Source organism: Salmo salar, chromosome ssa27 (genome assembly GCF_905237065.1).
Source record: "Salmo salar chromosome ssa27, Ssal_v3.1, whole genome shotgun sequence".
NCBI classification, from domain to species: domain Eukaryota; kingdom Metazoa; phylum Chordata; class Actinopteri; order Salmoniformes; family Salmonidae; genus Salmo; species Salmo salar.
Window position 1 is genome coordinate 4,912,755 of NC_059468.1, and position 12,396 is coordinate 4,925,150.

The window sequence follows — 12,396 nt, forward strand, 5'->3', positions numbered from 1 at the left end:
CAGCCTTCTCCCTCACTTCCCTGCACAATAAGAGTGACAGGGTGTGCCTAGCAGTGTTTGGCTGGTCCCGGAGGAAAATCCCAGAGGTGTTTACATGGTAGAGAGAAGTCTTTGTGGTCCAAACAATGTGCAGGTCAAACTAATTTGACATGATCACAACCGGTGGTATAAATGTACAGAGGACAGAGCTGAATGTGAGAAACCGAGACCCACATAAGCAACCAATAAACTGAACTAAAGAGGCATTCCATAACATGTTCAGGGATTTCAAAGACAAATCACTTGAATTTTGATAATAGGGAAGCTCTTTTATTATGGCTACAGAGTACAGTACAAACTTCCCTGAATCTGAGCCGTCAAGTCGTCTAGACATAAAGTTAATATGTTTGGCCAGCTGATTGACTGCTATGAATAAAGAAATAGGAAAACGATCTGTGTTGGCTAAATGACGGAGTAGAGCTCTCATACGTGTGTGTCATAGAAACACACAGACACACTATTACGTGTCTTTGAGGACAGGGGTGTATTTCAATGTGACTTCATGAGGAACTTGGCAAGAGCAGATACTTGTTAGTGGAATTATGGCATTTTTATTCAGGTACATTAAATCACCTCTTGATCTGCCATAATAGTGGATCTAGAAAAAAATGGCTATTCAGTTTCCAATGGTTCACTTCTGTGCTAAAGTTTTATCTTTGTAATACATCATCAGCAGACGATTTCCAAGCCCATCTTTCAGATATTAGCAAAGCATGTGCTAGGAGAGCAGGCTAGCCATCTTTCAAGGGAGACCTTGGAGTATTCCCATTCAGTAATATGGAAGATCTGTGCTTCTGTGGGGATAATGTACCATACTAGGCCTCAGCTTGAATTTGATTGAAATCTTTAACAACTCTACTTAGGTTCAGTGCAAGTCAAATTTACATCATGACATTTTCTAATGCATACAAGGTGCATAGCTTAATTTCAACATGATCTTCAGAGTCCCACACTACTTCTTAGTCTTTGTCAGCAGCAAGGTGTATAACTTGGCCTTTCAAAAAGAATAGCCATTAACCACAAAGTGAAGAAATAACTACATCCTGAAATGGATCCCAACCCCTTCACTTTATTCTCCCCAACCCCTGCCACGTGTGTCCTTCCCAGAACTCAGTCCACTGGCCCGGCCGTCACTCGTCTGTTTGATCTGGCATTAACCTTCTCTGCATCTGGAGGTTATGGGATATCCTTTTCCAAACTCAAACAACCAGGGACGAGTTGTGCTCCAATGTCTCGATACATACAGTACATACATCAAGTCATGATGTCAGACATAAATCGGAGACATTAATACATCAGAAACATCCACACCATATCATCACCTGCCCATTTAATGACCAACATGGTGGATGGATTACGGAGGTTGAATAGATTTGCAGAAATATGCCACATATGGTTCAATAGGTTCTAGATATCTGCTGAACATAGAAAATATACATCTGTAAAAACATTGTATTTTAAAAAGATTGACAGCAGTTTACATGAATCTAAATCTGGGATTGATTATTAAATGTAAGTGTTGAGTTTAACGCCAACTATGTTGGTGGTAAATCCTACAGTGCTGTAACAAGAGCAATGTCCCCCTTTCTGAACCAGTGCTGTTCATTTTGACACTGCAAAAGCAAGCTGACCCACTGACTACAAGCAGAAAACACTATGGCTTACCCCCACCAAGCCCACACCGTTGTCTGTTTATGTCTGTTGCCATGGACTACATTTCATTCTGTTGCCACATTTCATGTGAGGGATCTAATTGAAAAAATTGAACCGTTGATCTGTGTATGTTTACGGATGATTCAGGCTCCCCGCCCTCAACAAAACGCTAAAAATAGCCTCCCGTATGAAAGTGACAGTAGCATGTGGAACTGGTTACTATGACGATGTTCAATACAGAGTCTTGCGATAGAGACATACTGAAAAACTGTGTCGTTCGAAGCAAACAATCCAGATGGGAATTTCTTGTGTGAATGGCAAGGACCGCTACTGAAGGAACGGTGGAAAACAATGACTCTGAACCGCTAGAGGAACAAAGTCAGTCACACCATTCACAAAACAATTAGCAGATCAGCGCTGTTAGCCTCATTAAGGGTTCCAGAGCATCAACAACCATGCCAATAACGAGTGTTTCTGTCAACACAATACATCTGTACTACAGGACAACCGGTCCACTAACATGCTAACTACCACCTTTAAAACCTATTAATATTCACAGAAAAAGACAAGCCCTGAAACAGTGAGGAAGGGTGGTGGACACGCACGCATGTACACACACGTCCTCCAGAATATGGCCACATGGCTGGACCATATTCAATATTGGATCATGGTCATCCAAAAGCCACATCATATCTCCTAACCAAAACCGCAAAAGTGGTTTTGTTTCCTTCCTTAGGTTGAGAATATTTACCAAAATGTTGAGGGAATCACAATCTCAAGCTATAACCTTAACCTCCCTCCCCTCCTCTCCCTCAGGTCTCTCTCCTCTACTACCCCTGGCTCTCAGCTGTGACTTTACAGTAACAGTACACTATGTGACCTGGTCCTCTACTCCTCCACTGCCTCAGGCCACAGTGGCAGCAGGCTCAGGCAGCATCCAGAACGCATAAGCTCCAGTCAGTAGCTTTTATAGCCACGTGGCCTAGTCAGAGTTTCCATGAGGAAAGAGGTTTGGAACCTCCTACAGGAGAATCTGAGAAATGGTAGACAGACAGGGGGGATCCTGAGACTGTAGGTTAAATGATAGCACGGTGAGGGAGATACTGGGATGATGGAAGTCAGGGATACCTTTTGGTGGTGTGGTAGGACAGTTATTAAGCATGGGGGTCAAAATATTAGAGGTCTGTTGTATACAGCTTTGTTTCACACTAAAATTGAATGTATGGACATTCCATTAAGATATTCACATGGAGTGGCAGGTAGCCTAGTGGTTAGAGCGTTGGGCCAGTAACCGAAAGGTTGCTAGATTGAATCCCCGAGCTGACAAGATAAAAATCTGTCCTTCTGCCCCTGGACAAGGCAGTTAACCCACTGTTCCTAGGCTGTCATTGTAAATACAAATGTATTCTTAACTGACTTGCCTAGTTAAATGAAAAAATATATATACTGTATCTCACCATTTTAAACGAATAAAAAGCTAGGAAGTATGACTTCAGCGGCCAAATCTAATGATAATTTTCACAAATCAAATTTCCTGTTAGTGCTGAAACTAATTGAACAGAATAAGTTACTAGTCCATGGACAGTAGGTGTCTCTGCACAAAAGAAAAATATTATATTTGTCTATGTGAACTTTAACGAGCATGGTCGACAATGAATTAGTGTACCACCACACCTTAGTGAGTCAATAAAATACAAATCCACATGTAACCGTGCCAAAACTCCTGTCCACATTACTGTAATTATACCTCTCCTGGTCCAAATCCACATGTAACCGTGACAAAACTCCTGTCCACATTACTGTAATTTTACCTCTCCTGGTCCAAATCCACATGTAACCGTGCCAAAACTCCTGTCCACATTACTGTAATTATACCTCTCCTGGTCCAAATCCACTTGTAACTGTGCCAAAACTCCTGTCCACATTACTGTAATTTTACCTCTCCTGGTCCAAATCCACATGTAACCGTGCCAAAACTCCTGTCCACATTACTGTAATTATACCTCTCCTGGTCCAAATCCACATGTAACCGTGCCAAAACTCCTGTCCACATTACTGTAATCATACCTCTCCTGGTCCAAATCCACCATTGTTCACTAAGTGTACAAGAGAAGCACAACTCCTGATAAATGTGGTTAGTGATAACTTGATTATTAGAGGAGCGATGTGAATAACCTACTACAATATAAGCTCTGCTGCTTGATTTCCCTAGACAGACAGAGCAGCCTAACAGAACTTCAGTCAGTGTGTTATTTAACCAGACTGTTAGCAGGAAGGGGGCAATTAGAATGGTTGGAGCGTAGCTCCAGCATAACAACCAATCCACCAGGGCTAGGAAGGCCCAGCCCAACCCAGCCAGACATTTGAGCTCAGTTCAGTTCAGCTGGGGTCTGGTGCAGATCACATCAAAGAGCTCTACTTTTACTGCTGCTGATAGCTGCTGGTTAGCGACTCTCCCAGCTCCAGGTCTGAAGGATGGTTTCCTCCCAGTGATTGATATGAGGCCAGGCAGCACTGTTGTCTAGCTAACCCCAGGGAAGATCATTTATCCCATTTATTGCAAATCAGCACACAGCCCAGAACCCTTAGTGGTGGTGAATGCTGGAATCCCAGACCAGTGAGATCATAAAACTGGGTTTCTAAAATTCCCCAGCTTGCACTCTGCTTGGGAGGAATGGTAGAGGAGAGTTGTTTATTTTATCAGTGGACTTTTAAAAGGCCTGGCCATTATTCAGGGGCTTCAAAGTACGATATTTCAACCACAGACCTACCAGGGTTCTATGATCTAACGGTAAATCCCTGTTCTAGTCGGCTGATAGCAGTAGGAGGAATTAGGACCAGAGGGTGTTAATCATAAATGCCTTTCTCACTAAGTTCATGAGAAGGCAATTACTGTAAATAGTGACTGATAGTAGCATAGCATAGTATTGTATTACGTCAAGTGTGCATTTACATAGCTTCTAAGCAGCTAGCTACACAAAAAATGATTTACAATATGCCAATAATATGATTTACTGTATGTTTCAATGGTGGCTTTAATTGTCACAGTGCATTAGGATAATCTGGAGAGGTTTATGATTAATAACTCACCATCATCTAGGTACATCTGGTCCAGTTCCTCTGGCTCCTGTTTGATGTTAATGGCCAACGTGGGGCTCGAGGAGCGGCTGCCTCTCTGTTGGGTCACTGGGCTGGAGCTGCCACTGATGGGCTGGGGCGGCGTTAGGCAGTGGGTAGGGGAGAACGGGGCTTCCAGGCAGCTGGTGTCAGGGGTGGAGGGCTGTGAGCCTGGTGAGGATGAGGCACTACTGGGTGGGTAGAGGACAGATTGCGGCTGGTAGCATCCAGGACTCTCTTGGATGATGGAGACATGTGGGATCGGAGACTGGGATGGGCCTGCTGACAGGCACTTGGAGAAGGGCGTGGTGGGTGACAGGTCATGCAGTTTGGGACTTGTGCTGGGGGAGGATGAGGAGGACAGTGAGGAAGGCTTCCCTCCCAGTCTCCGTTGGCAGGCGGAGTAGGTGCCCCCCACACACGGCCGGAGTTCTGTGGGTATAATGGAGGTCATGACCTGTGGGGTGTAGTAAGGCTTGGGGCGAAGCGCCAGGCCAGGGCCACGCTGGGGACACACCTGGGGGGGGTCGTAGTCATCATTCGGCTCCGTTTTTATCATTGGAACTGAAAGAAGGAGAAAAAGGAGAGGAAAAGGAGTAAAATGAATAAACATACGGTTCGATCTCCTGTCGAGTGTACGCGGGTGAGTGAGTGACTGAGTGAGTGAGTGAGCGAGTGAGTGAGAAAATGTCAGTGAGTGAGTGTGAGAATGTGAGTAAGTGAGTGGTGTGTGTGTGTGAGTGAGTGAGTGAGTGAGTGAGTGAGTGAGTGAGTGAGTGTGAGTGAGTGAGTGAGTGAGCAAGTGTCAGTGAGTGAGTGTGAGAATGTGAGTGAGTGAGTGTGAGAATGTGAGTGAGTGAGCGTGTCAGTGAGTGAGTGAGTGAGCGTGTCAGTGAGTGAGTGAGTGAGTGAGTGAGTGTCAGTGAATAAGTGATTGAGTGAGTGAGTGAATAAGTGAGTGAGTGTGTGTGTGTGTGTGTGTGTGTGAGAGTGAGTGAGTGAGTGAGTGAGTGAGTGAGTGAGTGAGTGAGTGAGTGAGTGAGTGAGTGAGTGAGTGAGTGAGTGAGAAAGTGTCAGTGAGTGAGTGAGTGAGTGAGTGAGTGAGTGAGTGAGTGAGTGAGTGAGTGAGTGAGTGAGTGAGTGAGTGAGTGTCAGTGAATAAGTGAGTGAGTGAATAAGTGAGTGAGTGTGTGTGTGTGTGAGTGAGTGAGTGAATAAGTGTCAGTGAGTGAGTGAGTGAGTGAGTGAGTGAGTGAGTGAGTGAGTGTCAGTGAATAAGTGAGTGAGTGAATAAGTGAGTGAGTGAGTGAGTGTGAGTGAATGAGTGAGTGAGTGAGCGAGTGAGTGAGAAAGTGTCAGTGAGTGAGTATGAGAATGTGAGTGAGTGAGTGTGTGAGTGAGTGAGCGTGTCAGTGAGTGAGTGAGTGAGTGTCAGTAAATAAGTGAGTGAGTGAATAAGTGAGTGAGTGTGTGAGTGAGTGAGTGAGTAAGTGAGTGAGTGAGGGAGTGAGTGAGTGAATGAGTGAGTGAGTGAGTGGCTCGGATACCCACAGCCAAACAAACACTCTCATCAATGAGACTCTGTGTCTTTTCCACCCTGCTGAAAATATTCAAAAATGAAAAAAGGGAGAGACAAAAGGGGATGAATCATCACCACAAGAGACTTCCAGCTGGTTCTACAATAAAAATGCCTATTTTCTTTGGATCAGACCCCGGCAATAATATTCTATAAACGTGCATTATGAAATATGTTGCTGCTGCAGAAGTTTCATACTGTACCCAAACATGAAATACAATCCTGCTCTCTCAAAAAAACACACAAAAAACTGTTTTACCAAATATGCTATGTATTGCTCCTTCAAACCCCAATATTTCAAGACGTGGCTCAATATTGAAACAAAATGGTGCCTGCAAAATGCTTTGAAGATTTCAATGATTATGCTTGTGGTGACCATGGTTGAGTTCAGAAGGGCCCTTTCTCCACTGTCTTGTTCTCAGTTCCCAGCCCTTGGCTACCAATACCAAATTCCTGTGTGGATCGTGTTGAACATTACATTTCAACAAGATCCACACGTGTTGAACATTACATCTCCTCCTGTATGATTCTCGGTCAATCTCGCTTAACGGCTGATGCCGCAGTCCACTGACAACCGACCGTTAGCACCGGTTTTGAACCTGAGATTTATCGTGCATCAAAAACTAAACTCGATTTGCACACCTAAAACGAGTGAAACCAAGCTACATCCTGCAACACCCAGCCTTGCTGAGCCCGCTGTCAAGTGAACAAGGTGAATTCTGATGAGACGAGTCATGCCAACAGCAGGTTTACAATAGCAAACCGCTTCTATTTTAGACCCAGTAGGAGGAAGTGTGTCTGCAAGCGACAGGATAGACTAATGCGCAGACACAACACACAGATGAGTAGGATAAGTGCAATGTTTGTGTTACCACAAAATCTGAGAGTGTGCCTTAGCATCTCCGCAATAAAAATATGTGATGTTGCTGAAATAACAGTACTGTTAGAAATGCCTGGGTAAGTGTACTGTAACAGAAATGTTTGTACTTCTGCAGGTTTTATTGATATATGCAAGTAAAAAAAAATTTTTTATAAGCGACAGTCATTTCCATCTCATTAGGTGTAGGCTTAATCCACATAATTTGGAGGGATATCAAATCTTCTTCTACTGTAGCTGTCTGGACCTAATGTGTAGACTACTAGAGTGTGTGGCATGACTTCACATACCACACTGTCCAGACAGCTTGTTTAATGAAGAGACTTGAGTCTAACCCTTTAAGAGACACTGACCAGGCCCAGTGTCCCCTCTCTCCCCCCTCTCTGACTCTCACCAGAGGCTGAGGACAATGCTGCACTTTCAGAGGGGAAAGCAACTGAGGCACGTCAGCGCCCACATACAGGACTGGGACCGCAGTTGAATCAGAGCTTTGAACCACCCACTGGATACTAGCTTTCTCCAAGCCGGCTGCAATTAGAAGTGTTTATTTTTTTACATTTGATCTGGTGTGGCGTTTTTCATTTAGTCTGGCAACAGTTTGGCTATTCAAAAAACAGTGTTCCCCTCCCCTTTTCCACTCTGGTGCAGTCCACTCCAAGTGTTCTTATAGCTGCAGGTATGGAAAATGATATATTTTATGGAGATCCATTTTTACAATGGGAATAACCCAAACCATCGCTTTGTTCCTTACTTGAAAACCACCAAAGACGGAATACAGAATGTTTGTGTTCTTTTCTTCAGATGTAAAAATTGTGCTTAAAGTTTTCTTATTGGTCTGGGATATGAAAGGACAAGGATAGACAAAAGAGGAGTAGGGGATAGGGTGCTGGGTAAAAAAAGAGAGAGACGGAGACAGACAGAATGAAAGAGAGTTTACCATTGGCAGACATGTAGGTGAAGTGCTGGTACTGGCTCCTTTTCCTCTTGCCATTGCACACATAGAAGTTCACCTGAACAGGATTGGATATCCTCTGGTTCCGATAAGGAGGGATTTCAATGAGAAGAGATGTCTGCAATATAAAGTCAAAGGCAATGCCATCCATAGTGAGATGCAACCGAGTGCCTTCAGAAAGTATTCACAGCCCTTGACTTTTTCCAAATGTTGTTGAGTTAAAGCCTGAATTTAAAATGGGATAAATTTAGATTGTTTGGTCTCTGGCTTACACACAATACCCCATAATGTCAAAGTGGAATTATGTTTTTCATTTGTTTTAAACAAATTAATCAAAAATTAAAAGCTGAAATGTCTTGAGTCAATAAGTATTCAACCCTTTTGTTATGGCAAGCCTAAATAAGTCCAGGAGTAAAAATGGGCTTAACAAGTCATATGATAGGTTGCATGGACACACTTTGTGTGCAATAATATTGTTTAACATGATTTTTGAATGACTACCTCATCTCTGTACCCAACACATACAATTATCTGTAAGGTCCCTCAGTCGAGCATTGAATTTCAAATACATATTCAACCACAAAGTTTAGGGTGGTTTTCCAATGCCTCACAAAGAAGGGCATCTATTGGTACAGTGCTTGCAAAAGTATTTACCCCCCTTGGCATTTTTCCTATTTTGTTGCCTTACAACCTGGAATTAAAATAGATTTTTGGGGGGTTTGTATCATTTGATTTACACAACATGCCTACCACTTTGAAGATGCAAAATATGTTTTATTGTGAAATTAACAAGAAATAAGACAAAAAAACTAAACTTGAGTGTGCATAACTATTCACCCCCCTTACTAAGTCAATACTTTGTAGAGCCCCATTCTGCAGAAATTACAGCTGCAAGTCTCTTGGCATATAAGCTTGGCACATCTAGCCCCTGGGATTTTTGCCCATTCTTCAAGGCAAAACTGCTCCAGCTCCTTCAAGTTGGATGGGTTCCACTGGTGTACAGCAATCTTTAAGTCATACCATAGATTCTCAATTGGATTGAGGTCTTGGCTTTGACTAAGGCATTCCAAGACATTTAAATGTCTCCCCGTAAACCACTCGAGTGTGGCTCTAGCAGTATGCTTAGGGTCATTGTCCTGCTGGAAGGTGAACCTCTGTCCCAGTCTCAAATCTCTGGAAGACTGAAACAGGTTTCCCTCAAGAATTTTCCTGTATTTAGCGCCATCCATCATTCCTTCAATTCTGACCAATTTCCCAGTCCCTGCCGATTAAAAACATCTCCACAGCATGATGCTGCCACCACCATGCTTCAATGTGGGGATACTGTTCTCGGGGTGATGAGAGGTGTTGGGTTTGCGCTAGACATAGCGATTTCCTTGATGGCCAAAAATATCAACTTTAGTCTCATCTGACCAGAGTACCTTCTTCCATATGTTTGGGGAGTCTCCCACATGTTTCCTTATTTTTTTCTTTAAGCAATGGCTTTTTTTCTGGCCACTCTTCCATAAAGCCAAGCTCTGTGGAGTGTACAGCTTAAAGTGGTCCTATGCCAGATACTTCAATCTACGCTGTGGAGCTTTGCAGCTCCTTCAGGGTTATCTTTGGTCTCTTTGTTGCCTCTCTGATGAATGCCCTCCTTGCCTGGTCTGTGAGTTTTGGTGGGCGGCCCTCTCTTGGCAGATTTGTTGTGGTGCCATATTCTTAAAAAATGTTATTAATGGATTTAATGGTGCTCCATGGGATGTTAAACATTTTGGATATGTTTTTATAACCCAACCCTGGTCTGTACTTCTCCACAACTTTGTCCTTGACCTGTTTAGAGAGCTCCTTGGTCTTCATGGTGCCGCTTGCTTGGTGGTGCCCCTTGCTTAGTGGTGTTGCAGACTCTGGGGCCTTTCAGAACAGGTGTATATATGAGATCATGTGACAGATCATGTGACACTTCAATAAACTCCACCTGTGTGCAATCTAACTAATTATGTCACTTCTGAAGGTAATTGGTTGCACCAGATCTTATTTAGGGGCTTCATAGCAAAGGGGGTGAATACATACGCACGCACCACTTTTTCGTTTTTAAATTTTTTAGAATTTGAAACAAGTTATTTTTCATTTCACTTTAACAATTTGGACTATTTTGTGTACGTCCATTATATGAAATCCAAATAAAAATAAATTTAAATTACAGGTTGTAATGCAACAAAATAGGAAAAACGCCAAGAGGGATGAATACTTATGCAAGGCACTGTGGATGGGTAAAAAATAAATAATCAGACATTGAATATCCCTTTGAGCATGGTGAAGTTATTCATTACACTTTGGGTGGTGTATCAATACACCGAGTCACTACAAAGATACATGCGTCTGGAATCAGTTGCCGGAGAGGAAGGAAACCACTCAGGGATTTGAGGCCAATGGTGACTTTAAAACAGTTACAGAGTGGCTGTGATAGGAGAAAACTGAGGATGGATCAACAACATTGTAGATACTCCACAACACTAACCTAAATGACAGTAAAAGAAGGAAGACTGTACGGAATAAAAATATTCCAAAACAATACTTCAAAAAGTTTTTATCCTGAATACAAAGTGTTATGTTTGGGGCAAATCCAATACAACACATTACTGAGTACCAGTCTCCATATTTTGAAGCATAGCGGTGGCTGCATCATATTATGGGTATGTTTGTAATCATTAAGGACTGGGGAGGTTTTCAGGAGAGAAAAAAAAGAAACGGAATGAGCTAAGCACAAGCAAAATCCTAGAGGAAAACCTGGTTCAGTTTGGTTTCCACCAGACACTGGGAGATTAATTCACAGATAAGCAAGGACAAATCAAGGACAAATCTACACCGGGGTTGCTTACCAAAAGACAGTAAATGATCCTGAGTGGCCAAGATACAGTTGACTTAAATCTACAGCAAGATCTGTAAATGATTGTCTAGCAATGATCAACAACCAATTTGACAGAGCTTGAAGAATTTTGAAAATAATAATGTGCAAATGTTGCACAATCCAGGTGTGGAAAGCTCTTAGACTTACCCAGGAAGACTCACAGCTGTAATGGCAGCCAAAGGTGCTTATACAAAGTATTGCATCAGGGGTGTGAATACTTACAGTACCAGTCAAAAGTTGACACACCTACTCATTCAAGAGTTTTTCTTTATTTTTACTATTTTGTACATTGAAGAATAATAGTGAAGACATCAAAACTATGAAATAACACATGGAATCACGTAGTAACCAAAAAAGTGTTAAACTAATCAAAATATATTTTATATTTGAGATTCTTCAAAGTAGCCACCCTTTGCCTTGATGACAGCTTTGCACACACTTGGCATTCTCTCAACCAGCTTCATGAGGTAGTCACATGGAATGCATTTCAATTAACAGGTGTGCCTTGTTAAAAGTTAATTTATGGAATTTCTTTCCTTCTTAAGGCATTTTGAGCCAATCAGTTGTGTTGTGACAAGGGAGGGATGGTATACAGAAAGACCAAGTCCATATTATGGCAAGAACAGCTCAAATTAGCAAAGAGAAATGACAATCCATCATTACTTTAAGACATGAAGGTCAGTCAATGCCGAAATTTCCAGAACTTTGAAAGTTTCTTTAAGTGCAGTCGCAAAAACCATCAAGCGCTATGATGAAACTGGCTCTCATGAGGACCGCCACAGGGAAGGAAGACCCAGAGTTATCTCTGCTGCAGAGGATAAGTTCATTATAGTTAACTGCACCTCAGAAATCAGACACATCTCAAAGACACATCTCCACATCAAATGTTCAGAGGAGACTGCATGACTCAGGCCTTCATGGTCAAATTGCTGCAAAGAAACCACTACTAAAGGAAACCAATAAGAAGAAGAGACTTGCTTGGGCCAATAAACACGAGCAATGGGCATTAGACCGTTGGACATTTGTCCTTTGGTCTGATGAGTCCAAATGTAAGATTTTTGGTTCCAACCACTGTGTCTTTGTGAGATGCAGAGTAGGTGAACGGAAGATCTCCACATGTGTGGTGCCCACCATGAAGCATGGAGGAGGTGTGATGATACTTTGCTTGTGACACTGTCTGTGATTTATTTAGAATTCAAGGCACACTTAACCAGCATGGGTACCACAGCATTCTGCAGCGATATGTCATTCCATCTGGTTTGCACTTATTTACAATTTTTTTATTTTTTATT

At 42.5% G+C, this 12,396-nt stretch overlaps 1 protein-coding gene across 2 annotated transcripts in view; it reads right to left on the bottom strand.

The window, feature by feature from the left end:
* Positions 1–12,396, bottom strand: part of nfatc1 (nuclear factor of activated T cells 1) — a 72,145-nt gene that overhangs the window by 7,305 nt on the left and 52,444 nt on the right. The window contains exons 8-9 of one of the 2 annotated variants that reach the window (XM_014177036.2): positions 8,200–8,332; positions 4,783–5,373 (exon numbers count right to left, since the gene is read on the bottom strand). In XM_014177036.2, coding sequence (XP_014032511.1) covers positions 4,783–5,373; positions 8,200–8,332 — 724 coding nt within the window. The remainder of the gene's footprint in view (positions 1–4,782; positions 5,374–8,199; positions 8,333–12,396) is intronic. The other variant, XM_014177037.2, reaches the window with a different exon arrangement.